Source organism: Aegilops tauschii, chromosome 6 (genome assembly GCF_002575655.3).
Source record: "Aegilops tauschii subsp. strangulata cultivar AL8/78 chromosome 6, Aet v6.0, whole genome shotgun sequence".
Taxonomy (NCBI): Eukaryota; Viridiplantae; Streptophyta; class Magnoliopsida; order Poales; family Poaceae; genus Aegilops; species Aegilops tauschii.
The window spans coordinates 114940425-114956601 of NC_053040.3; the positions used below are offsets into that span (position 1 = coordinate 114940425).

The 16177-nt window shown below is 42.8% G+C and overlaps 2 protein-coding genes across 4 annotated transcripts in view; one reads left to right on the forward strand and one right to left on the reverse strand.

Annotated features, from left to right (window-relative positions):
• The window catches only part of LOC109770607 (BEACH domain-containing protein B), a 28240-nt gene extending 16774 nt beyond the window's left edge, over positions 1-11466 (forward strand). For 2 of the 3 annotated variants that reach the window (XM_020329322.4, XM_073501148.1), the window contains 22 exons: positions 89-416; positions 600-788; positions 1471-1735; positions 1847-2053; positions 2132-2353; positions 2444-2620; positions 2721-2830; positions 4389-4844; positions 4925-5135; positions 5302-5523; positions 5610-6083; positions 6171-6473; positions 6578-7030; positions 7108-7154; positions 7257-7350; positions 7692-7898; positions 8088-8213; positions 8304-8675; positions 8770-9001; positions 9556-10296; positions 10427-10511; positions 11050-11466. In XM_020329322.4, coding sequence (XP_020184911.3) covers positions 89-416; positions 600-788; positions 1471-1735; positions 1847-2053; positions 2132-2353; positions 2444-2620; positions 2721-2830; positions 4389-4844; positions 4925-5135; positions 5302-5523; positions 5610-6083; positions 6171-6473; positions 6578-7030; positions 7108-7154; positions 7257-7350; positions 7692-7898; positions 8088-8213; positions 8304-8675; positions 8770-9001; positions 9556-10250 — 5390 coding nt within the window. In that variant the 3' untranslated portion in view covers positions 10251-10296; positions 10427-10511; positions 11050-11466. The remainder of the gene's footprint in view (positions 1-88; positions 417-599; positions 789-1470; positions 1736-1846; positions 2054-2131; positions 2354-2443; positions 2621-2720; positions 2831-4388; positions 4845-4924; positions 5136-5301; positions 5524-5609; positions 6084-6170; positions 6474-6577; positions 7031-7107; positions 7155-7256; positions 7351-7691; positions 7899-8087; positions 8214-8303; positions 8676-8769; positions 9002-9555; positions 10297-10426; positions 10512-11049) is intronic. The other variant, XM_073501147.1, reaches the window with a different exon arrangement.
• A 2390-nt stretch (positions 11467-13856) lies between these two features.
• On the reverse strand, positions 13857-14189 carry LOC109770608 (NAC domain-containing protein 75-like). The gene has a single exon (XM_045230350.1). The coding sequence runs from the start codon at positions 14187-14189 to the stop codon at positions 13857-13859; it is 333 nt and encodes a 110-aa protein (XP_045086285.1).
• Positions 14190-16177: the final 1988 nt, after the last annotated feature.

The following is a 16177-nucleotide window of genomic DNA, read 5'->3' on the forward strand; positions in this document are numbered from 1 at the left end:
TCTCTCTTTGTCTCTCTCCCCACACAGTCGGCCACATTTTTCTGCCTGCTTGAAACTATGTATATCACTAACATATCTGTTCTTTCAGGTATGTCAGAAATTCTATTGAAAGATGCTCTTCAACAAATATATCTGAACCCGCATATCTGGGCATATTCAAGTTATGAAGTACAAAGAGAACTTTATCTGTTTCTGATACAGTATTTTGAAACTGACGGGAAATTGTTACCAATGTTATGTGGACTCCCTAGGATCATTGATATTGTACGCCAGTTTTATTCAGAAAAGTTAGATGCTAGGTCTTCTAAGCCTTTGCTGCATTTGATTACTGAACAAGTGATTGGAGAGAGACCACATATAGAAGAAATTCGCAAGATTCGTCTTCTCCTCTTGAGTCTGGCAGAAATGAGCTTAAAGTAAGCACTTTCAACTTTACATTCAGAGATGCAATGTTGTGTTTTTTTCTCAATCCGTACTTCCATATTTTTCTTTGTTCTGCTATCATTGTTTTATTATCATTCAATGCTGCCATATACTCAAGTCTAAAAGATATATTCCTTGGATTCATATGCTAACAATTCAACTAACTTCTGTTGTAGGCTGAAGGTCTCTTCACATGATATAAGAGCTCTTGTGTCCTTTTTCGAGAAAAGTCAAGATGTTGCATGTATCGAGGATGTACTTTACATGATTATCCGTGCTCTTTCACAGAATTCACTTCTATCATCTTTTCTGGAGCAAGTAAATTCTGTTGGAGGTTGTTACATTTTCATCAATCTTCTTAAGAGGTAATGCACATCTAGTTATTTATGAGTCATATTTTGGACCCAAGTCATGCAGTGCTTGTGTTTTGTGCACTTTACTGAGTGATAGACTGATAGGGGCTGTTTGGATTAGAGCCCCGAGCTGCCGTGCCAAAAAATAGGCGTTGACTGAGGGGTTAGTTGCTTGTTTGGTTGGCCACCGATAAATTGGCGTGCCCACGTTCGCTTTGGTTCCTCAGTTCATTTCACGCGAACATTTTGGCGAGAAGCAGGCGCCCGATTCCTTCGCCAATTTTTTGGCGCACCCGCAAATTGGCAGGGCTAGCCCTGGCGGCATCCAAACAGCCCCGTAGTCTCCGAGTGTAAAGTTACTATGGATCAAATTCCACTTTGACAGGGAGCTTGAGCTTTAGCCACCCGTTTAGTCAGTGATAATGCTATTTTTTGTGCATATTGCATTTTGATCTTTGAAATAGGTTCTGTGCCCATTTTTTCCGGACTAATTCTTCTGAGAATGATAGGTCTATGCTACCATAGTTTTGCCTCATTTCCTGACATTCCTTGTTTATATGTGTAAATCATGGGCATTATGTAGTGTGGAAGATGACTGTTCTGATTCTGTATTACACTTGGCAATCCGTGTTTCTTTTAACTTCTCAATCAGTATTATTGAGGATGTGTATTTATAACATCACCTGCTGTTCAGGGAATTCGAACCAATTCGTCTACTGGGTCTTCAACTTCTTGGAAAGCTTCTGGTTGGAGTTCCATCTGAGAAAAAAGGACCAAAACTTTTTGGCCTTCCTGTAGGACGACCTAGATCTATGTCCGAAAATATACGGAAAGGAATCGCAGCAACACCCCAACTGTTTTTCTATTCAATATCTGAGAGACTTTTCAAATTTCCACTTTCAGATCATTTATGTGCTACTTTTTTTGATGTTCTTCTTGGTGGAGCCAGCCCTAAGCAGGTAAATTTTGTCAAACTTCACATTGAATATGGTGATACTATGCTGTTTATCCTCTGATGTTAAACTTCTGTAAACAAATGATCTGATTTGTTCGTTATATTTTTTGTTCAGGTCTTACAGAAACGGTCCCAATCTAATGAGCTAAATGATAGAAGCAGTACGTCAGTAGTGAGCTTGGCTCCTTTTTATGTTCCTCAGATTTTGGTCTGCATTTTTAAATATATGCACTCTTGCCAAGATGCTTCAGCACGTGCAAAGATCTTGAGTGATCTTCTTGATTTGCTTGATTCAAACCCCTCAAATGTTGAAGCCATCATGGTAATTACCACTTGCTGTATTTCTAGGCCTATATAAATTACTTCTATGTTATCATAATTCATAAATCAATTTCATCAGGAGTATGGTTGGAGCTCTTGGCTTGAGACATCTGTGAAGCTTGATGTCTTCAGGGACTACAGACCAATTTCGAAAGCTAATTATGCCAGTTTGGAGACCAATGAGCTAATTCTTGTGAGGAACATGTATTCATTAGTCCTTTCTTATTTTTTGTGCTACGTGAAAGGTGGCTGGCATCAGCTGGAGGACACAACAAATTTTCTTCTCTTAAAAATTGAGGAGGTTGGAATGCTAACTCGTTTGTTTGTGTTACAGCAATCTAGTAGCCTTTTCCATGCCCTAGTAACTCTTTGAGTATTGCTTAATCCACAGGGACAGTTAACAAATTTCTGTCTGCTGCGAGACATTTTTGAAGATATCATTGGAAGCCTGCTCGAGACTTCTCCTGATGAGGACATATTCATTTCACAGCCATGCCGTGATAATATCTTGTACCTTTTGAAGCTGAGTGATGAATTGCTTGTTGATCAAATTGGAATTAAGCTCCTGGTATCCTCTGAGCAACATGTCCTATAGAACAGAAAAACATGCTACACTTTTCTTTTTGTATAGTGTGTCGTTCACTCATTCTGTCCCTTTTCTCTCACAGTTTCATCCACCTGATATGTGTGCCTCTTCATCCGATGGCTCACAGAAAGATGACATTGGCTCTGCATTTGTGGAAATTATAAATGCTGAGAGCAATAGCCAATCTGCAAGGTAATATATACTCCCTCCGTCCCATAATATAAACGCGTATTATGGGACGGAGGGAGTACCATACAAAGCTCGTACCTCATGATGTGTACCATCAATAGGATCCTGACTATTGTAGAGGAGGGGGGGGGGGTGGCTTTGGCTAAAACAGGTTTTGAGCCAATTGAGGAAATAAGGTTTTGCACAAATCAGGATGTAGATGCAATCCTTAGGGTGAGCAAGCAATCAGTATTTCTCTAAGAAAAGTAAACGCACAAGTATAAGATCAAGAGGAGAAAACCACAGATGGCCTCGATGAATGTATAGAGCTTTAGATGCAAACCACGGAATCAACATATATTAGCAAGGGATGATAAATGCATTGTAACCCTTATTGAGCAATGTGGTATTTGATAGGTATCAAGCTACTAGGCAACACTAAAAGTAAGCTTAGCAACCTGGTCTTCAACCTAACGACAAAGATCACGCATTGCTACAAAAATGCCCTCAGTCTTTATTTTTAACTTTGCCTTGAGACACTTTACTCAAATCCGGGATTATTTCTCCTTCATTAATCACAATGAAAATGTTCATACAATAGGATTGTTTAATCATCAAAACTAATTTATGAGATTAGATATGCTTTCGCAATGCAACCATATGGAAAAATATCTCTAATAGGTAATGACGTAATGTGCTGCACATGTTAAAGATCAAAAGGTGCTGAAAATATCCACTACTTGTACTGAATTGCACACTGGAGGCCATCATGTATTCCTGTGCAGAACCTTATCCTGATGTCGTGAGTGCCTGATGTGTCACATCATGGTTCTTTTTTTACAGCTCATTTAATCATTTATATTTTACTCAGTTTAGTAGAGATTGTTTCACAATCACCACACACAGGCAGGACACAGAGACAAGCTTAGAGAAGAACAAAGATCTGTTTGGTTCATTGGGGGAACATGCTATAATAAAGCATGATTGGGATTTTGCTGCTTAAGTTGCTGATATTACATTTCTTCTTATATGCCTGTTAGAGATATATAGTTGTGTTATAGTAGAACTCTTTGTATTTCCTGTTGTATGTCCGTTTCCTACTCTTTCTTATACATGTATTTGTATATTATGGGCCTAAGGCCACGGAGTAGAACAAGTTGCTTCCCTCGTATGATAGAATAAGGTTTCCAAACCTTTTTTTTCCTCCACATGTCTGGCTGCTGACAAGGTTGCTGCTCTGTATTTTATATTTCCTTTTTGTATGTACATTTCCTACTCTATCCCATGCATTTGTATATATTTGATCCTTGGGCCATGGGAATGGAACAAGTTGCTTCCCTCATGACAATGTTAAGTGGCATACCTTAGGATTAGTGACTGCTGCTGCATTACAAGTTACATTTTTGTGGTATCTGGTAGTTAGGCAATTCAGTATCGGTAATTTGACACCGAACTTCCTCTAGTAACTCTTGTTCCCATTTCTGTTCACTTGCTTACCTTCTGTTTGATGATATGTAAGAGTAGAACTTCTGATAAATTTATATTTACCATCTGTAAATATGTTCATTTTGCACTTTTGCAGTCTTCCTTGGAGTAGCAACATATTTACTGATGGTGAAAAACTGAGCGATGACTGGTGGAGCTTTTATGACAAAATCTGGACTCTTGTTTGGAACTTGAATGGCAAGGGACAAAGCAGATTGACACCAAAGGGTTCAAGTGCCTCTGTTCCATCTATTGGGCAAAGGGCACGTGGGTTGGTAGAATCGCTAAATATCCCGGCTGCAGAAATGGCTGCTGTAGTTGTAACTGGAGGCATTGGTACGGCATTAAGTGCAAAGACGAACAAAATTACTGACAAAGCCATGATGCTACGAGGAGAAAGGTTCCCAAGAATCATCTTCCACCTTGTAATTATGTATCTCTGCAAAGCTGGCTTAGAAAATGCATCCAAGTGTGTCCAGCAATTTATAACAATGCTTCCTAATCTTATTTCCGAAGAAGATCAATGCAAAAACAGCCTGCATTTCATAATTTGGTATGGCTATCACCCTTAAGACCCATGGGAATATCCCCTTGATTATCGTGGCTGTTCTAGTAAATTCCTTTTTGCTGCAGGTCTTTACTAAGGGTTAGATCCCACTACGGGGAACTTGATGATGGTGCACGTTTCCATGTTATTTCACATTTGATTCTTGAGACTGTCATATATGGAAAGTCCATGCTAGCCACTAGCATCTTGGGCAAAGATGATTCTGCTGAAGCAAATAGCAATAAAGAGTCCGGCTTCATTCTTAATCTTGTACAGAAGGATCGTGTTCTTGCTGCGGTTTGTCTCTCTTCATTTTTAGTTTAATTCAAAAGTATTGTGCTTTGGCATGAAAAAATTAGATGCGTTACATTGTCACTCCCATTTTTTTTTTCTTTTTACCATGCTCTTATGATTTTTTTTCCAAACACCACCAGCAAGAAATAAACAGTTTGTTACTTGCCAGGCTTCTGATGAAGTAAAATACATGAAGGACGCAAAGGCTGATCGCCTGAGGCAACTCCAGGACCTAAATTCTAAACTTGACGAGCGCTTGATTGAAGATATAGAACAACTCCAAAGCTTGGAAGATGATATACAGTTTGCAAAGACTGCCGCAATTTCTGGGGATGACAATAGGAAAGCAGCTTTCAAGCTTGCATTTGATGAGGATCAGCAAATTGTTGCAGTAAGTTGTGGTCACAGTAAATTTTACCAAATATTTCAATGTTTAGTAGTTTGAATTGCATATAAAACTGACATGTTTTATATCAGGATAAATGGATACATATTTTCCGCGCTTTGAGTGACGAAAGAGGACCATGGTCTGCTAGTCCCTTTCCAAATAATTTGGTGACATACTGGAAACATGACAAGACAGAGGATAAATGGCGGCGGCGAATGAAGCTGAAGCGTAATTATAAGTTTGATGAACGCATTTGTCAACCACTGTCCACCAAATCTACTAATGAAAATACCGCCCCGTCTGTTGATCCTTTCGTTAGTGCCAAGATTCCAGAAAAAATGAAGCGCTTCCTTCTGAAAGGAGTGCGTGGAATCACAGGGGATGTTGGTTCTGAATCATGCGAGGATAACAATGATACAAGTGAGCCTTCCCAAAATAAACCATCAGAGAATCAGGTGTCAAGTGATGCTGCAAATTCTGCAGACTCTTCAGATTATCCTACTAGTAGTGTGCAAAATAGGAAAGAACAATCATCTACTGGTGGAGATAATGATTATGCTGAGGTAAACAGGCTTCATTATATGCGTTTAACATTTTGGCGGATTTATTGTTGTATCCTCAGACCCTTGGTTTTCCTTTCCAATTCCCAGGTGCTATCTTCTGTTCACTGTGTTCTTGTTACACCAAAAAGAAAACTAGCTGGACAATTTACTATCACTCGAAATGCCCTGCATTTTTCTTTTGAGTTTTTGGTCGAAGGCACAGGGGGCTCATCTGTTTTCAACAAGTTTCAAGATAATAAAGAATCAGATGCCAAGAGTGAGCTGGGAAGTGTGGAAAAGCTGAAGGGTAATTCTGATGTAGGACGAGGCAATGAGGCTGGATCTGGTGATGCTCTGATGAAAAGTCAGTCTAGCAAGATAAAACACCATAGAAGGTGGAAAATAACCAGGGTATGTTGTCCCTCCCTCCTCCCCCCCCTTCCCCGCCCTCTCTCATTGTGTCTGCATTCGTGCATGTGTGTCAAAAATCTGACTCCACTTTTCTTTGTTGACAGATAAGAGCAGTTTACTGGACACGTTACCTACTACAATATACTGCAACGGAGATATTTTTTGATGATGCAAATGCACCTATATTTCTTAATTTTTCCTCCCAAAATGATGCTAAAAATGTTGGGTCTCTTTTAGTTTCCTTGAGGAATGATGCTTTGTTCCCCAAAGGAAGTACAAAAGACAAAAATAGTGTAATTTCGTTTGTTGACAGAAAAGTTGCCCTTGAAATGGCTGAGAGTGCCAGGGAGAGTTGGAGAAAAAGGGAGATCAGCAACTTTGAGTATCTAATGATTCTGAATACTCTTTCTGGACGATCTTACAACGATTTAACTCAATACCCTATATTTCCTTGGATATTGGCTGACTATTCATCAGAAAAACTTGATTTCAACAAGTCATCTACTTTCAGGGACCTGTCAAAGCCAGTTGGTGCATTGGATGCAAAACGCTTTAAGGTATTTCCCGTAGCTATGGGGTATGGCGTACTGTCTCTCCCAGTTATCATCTCTGATAAATAATAAACAATGTGCAGGTTTTCGAAGATAGATATCTTAATTTCTGTGATCCTGATATACCAAGGTTTGACCTAAATATTTTTGAATTGCATTCCTAAACTTTTCTTGTGTCCCAAGTTTTCTCTAGACGCTCATTGCATCAAAATTGTGTATTTTCCTCCTGCAGCTTTTATTATGGATCGCACTACTCTAGCATGGGAATTGTTCTTTACTACCTTCTAAGGCTCGAGCCTTTTACTGCTCTGCACCGCAATCTTCAGGTACTTTATCTGAGTAATTCTGTACTAGCTTGAATATTAGTCTCTTACTCCCTGCGATCCATAATAAGTGCTGCAGTTTTATACAAGGTTGAACTAACCTTTGTTCAAACCTGTGACACTTATTTTGGATCGGAGGGAGTCCTAAATAAGTGAATTTGTTTAGGATGTGTATATATTCTTTCATGGCATATCTTTTCACTGAACAGCGGAGGGAGTACTAAATAAGTGAATTTGTTTAGGATGTGTATATATTCTTTCATGGCATATCTTTTCACTGAACAGCAAATAGTACTATAGCTAATTAGCTAATACTACATTACTTTATATGTTTATTTATGCAGGGTGGTAAATTTGACCATGCAGACCGTCTCTTTCAGAGCATTGAAAGCACATATAGGAACTGCCTATCAAATACAAGTGATGTCAAGGAGCTTACACCTGAATTCTTTTACATGCCTGAGTTTCTTGAAAATTTGAATTCATATCACTTTGGGGTAAAGCAGGACGGTGAACCTTTAGGCCATGTAGGTCTCCCTCCATGGGCAAAGGTAATGATTGATAATTTCTGCAGTTTTTTAGATTAACTTTGTGCGAATGTACTCATATGACCAATCTAAATATTTGAAAGAGTTACCAATCTAAATGTTTGGAAGAGTTATTATTGGTTAAAGGTACAAAATATTTAGTGCACACGAGGGCAGAAGAATTCATGATCAAAGGAAATATGTCTTGTGCAGGGTTCACCAGAAGAATTCATTCATATCAATCGTGAGGCCCTTGAAAGTGAATATGTAAGCTCTAATCTTCATCACTGGATTGACCTCATATTTGGTTATAAGCAGCGTGGCAAGCCTGCCGTTGAGGTACATGATTTATCACCCTTTTGCAGCATACTTGAGTTAGTAGATCACACAATTTGACTTTACTAATCAAATACCAATTATCTGGAGCAGGCAGCAAATATATTCTACTATTTGACATATGAGGGTGCTGTTGATTTGGAAAACATGGATGATATGTTGCAGAAGTCTGCTATCGAAGACCAGATTGCAAATTTTGGACAGACACCCATTCAAATTTTTCGGAAGAAACACCCAAGAAGAGGACCTCCTATACCAATTGCGCACCCACTATATTTTGCTCCACAGTCGATAACAGTGACTTCTGTTGTTCCTAGTGCAATCAGCTCTTCATCATCTGTATTGTTCATTGGCTTGTTGGATTCAAACATTGTCTTGATGGGCGAGGAGCTCATACTGTCAGTAAAACTTTGGCTAACAACGCAATTACAGTCTGGTGGAAACTTCACATTTTCTGGATCACTGGTCTCTTCCTGATGAAAACTATATCTAATAGGGTAAAATTATTAGTCCATAAGTGTATGTACTTTTATTTATTATGTATGTTCTTTTCTTGTAGGAGCCTTTCTTTGGAATTGGTTCTGATGTTATTTCTCCCCGAAAAGTTGCCACTTCCTTGGCTGAAAATGTTGAGTTCGGAAGACAATGCCTGGCAGCTGTCCAAATTCATGGTGACAATTATTTAATTTTATGTGGTAATTGGGAGAACAGTTTCCAGATTATTTCCCTTAGTGATGGAAGAATTGTGCAGAGCATCCGACAGCATAAAGATGTTGTCAGCTGTGTTGCAGGTAGTTAATCCTTTCTGATGTGTATGGTATTACATTTACTCTTTAAGATCCAGCATTAAGCAATTATAGTTGAATAAACTGCAATAATATACTCCCTCCGTTCCTAAATATAAGTCTTTTACAGATTCCAATGTGGACTACATACGGAGCAAAATGAGTGAATCTACACTTTAAACTCTGTCTATATACATCCGTATGTAGTTCATATTGAAATCTCTAAAAAGACTTATATTTAGGAACTGAGGGAGTATAATGGAATCTAACTTGCTTGCTTCCATTAATTAATTTGATTAGTTGTAGTCTTAATTAATTTGGTCAAACATGGTGTAATTCTATCAAATACTCCCTACGTCCCAGAATAAGTGTCGTTGATTTAATACAACTTTTTACTAAATCAGCTACACTTATTTTGGGACGGAGGGAGTATTACTTGAGTTCTGAGCCATCTTGACCTGAGGGAGAGATCAGTTAGTGCTAGCAACTAAGCAGACCTCATAGATGCTTTCTTCCATTCAATTTTGCCTTAACATCTTGGGAGCACACTTTTTGTGCAGTTTCATCTGATGGAAGTGTAATTGCAACTGGAAGTTATGACACGACTATTATGATTTGGCATGCATTCCGAGGAAGATCAAATGACAAAAGATCAAAGAATGCAAGTAATGACCTATCAACTAAGGACCATGTTATCATCGAAAACCCTTCTCACATCTTGTGTGGTCATGATGATATTATCACATGCTTATTTGTTAGTAAGGAACTTGATATTGTTATCAGTGGATCAAAGGATGGAACTTGTATATTTCATACGTTGCGTGAGGGGACTTATGTTCGATCCATTCGACATCCATCAGGTGCTGGCCTGTCAAAGCTGGTGGCATCACAGCATGGTAGGATAGTATTTTATTCTGACAGTGATCTCTCCTTGCATATGTATTCCATAAATGGAAAACATATCGCTTCATCAGAATCCAATGGCCGCCTGAATTGCATGGAACTAAGTTGTTGTGGAGAGTTTATGGTATGTGCTGGTGATCATGGACAAATTGTTCTGCGGTCTATGGATTCTCTCGGAGTTGTTTGGAGGTATGATGGATCTGGGAAGACAATAACTTCTTTAGCTGTGACTCCCGAGGAGTGCTTTTTGGCTGGAACCAAGGATGGCAGCTTGATTGTATTTTCAATAGAAAACCCATTACTTCGCAAAGGCGGCATACAACGAAACAAAGTAAAATCTTCTGTAGGTTAGTGGTGTGTGATTAAGCAGCGCTCCTTGCTGCAAGTTCTGAACAAAGGTGAGTCAGTGGCCACAGTCAATGCCGCTTGTCATGTCATTGTTTTCTTGTTTATACCTTTTTTTATCACTCCATCCTTAATGTCTTTGTGCTGATGCCTTGGACCATTTTGTTTGTTCTCATCTCCAAGCTTGCAGAATGCTCAAATTGCGTAGTCAATCTGCCCTTCGGGATCTTTCCAGGGGAGGAGATTGTTGTGATGCTCGTCAATGGGGGTATTTTACTGTACCTAGTCATTTATGCTTCTCATTGTACCTACAATATTCACTGTAGTTAGACACGCTACTAGGTTTTTACTTATCATAGGATTGATGGAAGAGGAATACTCCCTCCGTTTCTAAATATAAGCCTTTTTAGAGATTTCAATACGGATTACATACAGATGTATATAGACATATTTTAGAGTGTAGATTCACTCATTTTGCTCCGTATGTAGTCCATATTGAAATATCTAAAAAGCCTTATATTTAGGAATGGAGGGATTAGATTTTGTTTTAGTTAGCCTGCATACCTTTCTAGGTTTCCAGTTGCATGCATTGGCTAATAATTAAACATTCTAGTGCACTTTCTGTGTTCTTCAGGATATTTTTAGGGTAGGATGCTACTTACTTTGACCTGTCCATGCTTCAAGGAAGAAGACTATTTTTAAATTGTAGTTGGCCTACTGTTATGTTTTTTCTCTGGTTTTACAAATTGCATGCCTACCGTATTTTTTTTCCAGGAATATTGATGTTTCTATTTTGAACTCTGCAGGTCACCGGCAGTAAATGTAAAAGAGAACAGTTTGTTGCTCTTCTGTACATACAGCTTTAGATTGAGGAGTTAGGATTCTACAGGATGCCTGAGCTGATCAAGGTCCACAAGCAGATAATTCTTCTAACTGCAAAATGGATACGTGGTAACTAATACCACAGTAGTTTCTCCTTTTGATTTTCGAGATGAGCTCGGATACCGTGGTGCTGGACTGCTAGTTGCATAGCTAGTGCATGCGAGTGTAACATAATCTCGTGCGGTGTTCTTACAAGTTAGGGCGAGCAACTTCCTCTCCCAATAGAATTTATCTGTATGTATTAGATGCCAGTATCCTGTAGTTACGAAATCATACATTGTACATGAAGCTCATCTTCTGAGTGGGAAAGTAAGCGGCACGTGGTTGTGCCATTAGTCTCTTGAGACCCAGAAACCTTTTTTTTTATCAACTTCGGGGCTAGCTCTTCTTTTTAATGATTTTTTTTTAGAACAAGAGTAATGGCCACGATTACTCTAGGGGTGGATTACATTCAGATTTGAGCCGAGAACGCATGCACTCTGGCACACGCGAGGTACAGGCGACCCAGCTACGTCCGGAGGCCGAGCCGTTCACCCCAAAGCGCGGGCGGCCAAGTGCTCGACGCAAAACCCTTTGAAGGCCACGCCAGCTGAGAATGTTCTCTCCCCAAGCGTTGGGTATCGTCGCGGGTATAACTTTTACTAAATGACCTCTGGGCCGCCTTATATTGCCCATTGACCCCCCCCCACCCCCCACCCCAGGTATAGGCGACCAAGCTACGTTCGGAGGCCGAGCCGTTCACCCCAAAGCGTGGGCGGCCAAGCGCTCGGCGCAAAACCCTTCGAAGGCCACGCCAGCTGAGAATGTTCTCCTCCAAGTGTTGGGTATCGTCGCGGGTATAACTTTTACTAAATGACCTCTGGGCCGCCTTATATTGCCCATTGACACCCCCCCCCAGGTACAGGCGACCAAGCTACGTCCGGAGGCCGAGCCGTTCACCCCAAAGCGCGGGCGGCCAAGCGCTCGGCGCAAAACCCTTCGAAGGCCACGCCAGCTGAGAATGTTCTCCTCCAAGCGTTGGGTATCGTTGCGGGTATAACTTTTACTAAATGACCTCTGGGCCGCCTTATATTGCCCATTGAACCCCCCCCCCCCCTCCCAAAAAAAACTTATTTCGTCGTCTGACACCACCACCCCCATTCGCGCCGGACCTCAAGGTGTCACACTTGCACGTCGCCGAGGCGCCGTTGACCGACGACGGCCATCGGCCGCTAGCATGGCAGACGTCAAACGCGCCTGGCCCGAAGGCGTCGCCGCTTCTCTCACTTGCAGGCAGACGTCAAACACTTGCATGGAGACGCGCCTGTCAAGTACGTCGTGTAACCACAATTGGAGAAACGCCTATCAATATGGCGTGCACATGGTAACGGTGGTCACGTGTTTTTGTGTTGCGTGTATCCAACCACAGGTGAGACGCCTAGGCGTCAGGCGTGTTCCGTCGTTATACCGCCCATGCGTTTGTCGCTTTTGACTGCCATGTAAAATGAAAATATCACCGCTGCGTCTTTAGGGCGGTCGGTCTGGGAAACCCGCTGATGTGAAAGGGCATGGATTGGGGAAAACAAAAGATTTAGATCGATCTTCGCTGCTGCAGACCTCCATCTTCATCCGTTCCCTTCATCCTTTCCGCCACCTCCTCCATCTTCATCCTTTCCGCCCCCTCCTCTTGCTTGCCCCCCATTCCTTGTACCGGTTTCCATGGGTGCCCATGATATCACGGTGTCAGAGGTGAGGCGCCTCAGAGAGGAGCTCGTGGCCAAGGATGCGCAGCTCCTTGCCAAGGATGTGGAGCTCCGTCAGCTCCGAGAGGAGAAGAGTGACTTGCTCCTCCGTCATGAGCGTCAGCTGACGGAGCTTCATGAGCGTCAGGAGTCAAAGACTAAGATGCTTGTGGTGTTGTCGACGTTGTTGCAGGAAGCGGCAGCTGCGCTGGTGCGCGAGCGCTCCGATCGTGAGGATCTCCAGGGTCGCCTGGACCGCTTGCTGGATCATGTCACCACGCAGGTGGTGAGGCTTCACGGCACATATCGTCGTGCGACCGCGACCATGCCGGCCGTCGAGCTAAACCCGTTCGGTCACCCCATCGACTTCCATGAGCTCCGGCTTCCTGACCTGGTCTCCTTCTTCAGTTATCTCCCCAAGGAGGTGAACCGTCCCCGTGCGGCGGTGGGTGAGGCGCTGGACAAGGAGGGGGTTCGTGATGCCGTTGCCGTTGGCGGTCGAATCCTGTGCGGACTTCATCACCGCATTCCATTCGTGTCATTCGACGAGCTGGCTCCCCTGGACCGGGAGCAGGCTCTGCGGGCAGTGGCTCCCAGCCACTCCAACCCTTGCGAGCAAGAACATCATCGGTATCTAAACCCGCCAAAAGGTGTGGCGTAGTAAATCCTACATCCGCAGCTGCTTAAACCCTCCCACCCAGAACATCCGCGGTTTTGAAGCATGCCAAACTGTGTGACGTGACCCGCTCAAATACATAAGCTTACTGCTAATGAGTAAATTGCACAAGACATGCTGCACAACCATAAATTGATACATCAGGACACAAGCAGCAAATTGAGTACCCTAAACCCATCCATTCAATCATGCATGAAGACGTTACTTCGTTCGTACTACAGACCATACCAAAAGATCGCGCCACACTAATGTTAAGCAAACCGAAAACCTTCGTTCGTACAACATGTAACATCACAAAAGGTCCAGAGCATAAGCAAGCACACTCCCTTAGAGCCTAACGCACTGTCCTTGACTTTGTCCTTTTCTCCGTCTTGTAGAAGATCTTGCAGGCGTCCAGCACTCCCGTCTTCTCTTCGGGTTGCTCTCCGAGGTGGTATTGGTGCATGACCCAGTTGGTGTTGTACCTGGTGTCGCCGTACCTGGTATGAAGCACCAACACCTTCTTCCAGCCTGCGTACCGGCCGTTGACCTTAATCCCCAAACTTCTGCCAGTCTTGTGCCACGTAGTTCCTTCCAGGCACTCACTCTGTATCATCCGACGCTTCCTCGATCCCTTGATGTACGCATTGGAGGGACGGTAGAAGAAATGTTTGCTCACACCGTCCATTCTCAAACTTGGTAAATTTACAATCAAAGGCAGCTCATCTCATCGGCAGAATTGACATGCCCGTGAAGGAGGACCGCATCACCTGGGAGCTTGTCGGGATGGGTCGAGCATACGCCCTCATTCAAGGTGGGGATGAAGTGATGAATAAGAGGGTGAGATCCGACGCCGTCGTCATCACACATGGCCTGGAGATGCTACATGATTTCACGGTCTGAGGGATCGAACCTGAACCCGGCCGGCAGCAACGACCACAGCGTTTCCAGGTTCAAAAAAGCCACACGGGACAACAATCCTCATCAGTACATCCAATGATACAACATTTGAAGTAAGTTATTCCATCTAACAACGTCCACAAGAAAGCAGATCTGCGTGGGTGGAATACTTACAAAATCAAATCAGCCGCGGTAGTAGCCTCATTCACTGCATCCATAAGCACCATGTCGCCTAGGAATACGGGGTGGGGGGGGGGGGGGGGGGGGGGGACGAAAGCGGGTGGAGGTGTCAAGGGTGCCTGCTGTTATGTTAGACCATCCAACGTCTCGGAAAAAGGCTGACATTTCCATGACCTTGACACACCAAATCAAAAGGCGAGTACGGTGGGTATATTTATGCGTTTCCCCTACCTCCAGCCCACATCTCCCCACTGTCCATGGCATCCTCCTCTCAGTTGATTCCTACCATATCCGTATGGCACGTCCCCGAAAGCACGTCCGCGAAAGCCAGCCGGTACACTTGCCTCAGCCAGCACCGTCTTGAACTCCTCCCACCTCCTCCGACGAATCTCAATGCACCGCAGAAACTACATCCCCTCCCACAGACACCTTGGCAGCCCCTACTCCAAGGAGACCCAGGACAAAAAGGAGGTACCGCCGCGTCAAGTATTGCCTATCCGTGCACGAAGCGGCGTCAGTTCTTGCTTCCATGAGGGACCGGGCGATGCTAGAGGCAGAGATGATCCAGGCACAAGACGATCAGCTGAGACACCTGGCCGATGAGGTCAGGCGCCTGTCAGCATGCATCGTCGAGCTCTGCCGTCACCAGGAGGAGGGTCTGGAACTGCGTCGTGTGCGTCCAAGAGGCTGCGCACGTAGCAGACGAGGCCGAGTTCAACGCTAAGCACCGTATATCGGCGTGCACTCCCGGTGTCCGAGACTCCAGCGGCCCCAACGTGGATGCGATAATGCCGGTTACGATGAAGACGTACACGCGCCGAAGGCATCGATGAGCTCGTCCAACACTCCTTGATATCTTTTCTGTTAGTGCTACCTGTCCGACCTCAGCACCGTAGTCCTAGTAAGCTTTTGGTCGTAATTCGTTTCTTTTCTGTACGTAGTTCTCTTATGCATGTTTCTTCAGTTCCGAACCACTAATTTGCAATCGTAAACACACCAAATGTTCTCTCTGCGATAAATTTGTCGTGCTGTCCAAAGTTAACTGTACTTTTCAGCTAACTGAAATTCTCCGGGTGTTCTAACACAACTGAATTTATTATCCTGTACAACGTTAACTGAATTTGTGAGTTAACTGAAGTATGCACACGTTTCTAAAATAAACTGTATCGTTAACTGAATTTGTTATCCTGTCCAACCTTAACTGAATTTTAGAAAGTGGTGTGACATAACCGAATTTATTATGCTGTCCAACGTTGAATGAATTTGTCAGTTAACTGAAGTATGTACGGGTGTCTAAAATAAACTCTATCCTTAACTGAATTTATGATCCTGTCCAACCTTAACTGAATTTCTCCACGTGTTGTAACATAACTGATTTTAATATGCTCTCCAAGTTGACTGAATTAGTCAGTTAACTGAAGTATGCACGGGTGTCTAAAATAAAGTCTGTCCTTAACTGAATTTCTCCAAGTGTTGTAACGTTACTGAATTTCTCCAAGTGTCTTACTGAATTGTTCAAACCTAACTGAATTTGTTATCCTGTGAAACGTTAACTGAACCACACATTTTCCAGTTTTCTTAATTTGTGACCTTACT

Excerpts from the sequence above, each read along its gene's own strand:
- LOC109770608 (XM_045230350.1), bottom strand. The coding sequence starts at position 14,189 with ATGGACGGTGTGAGCAAACATTTCTTCTACCGTCCCTCCAATGCGTAC.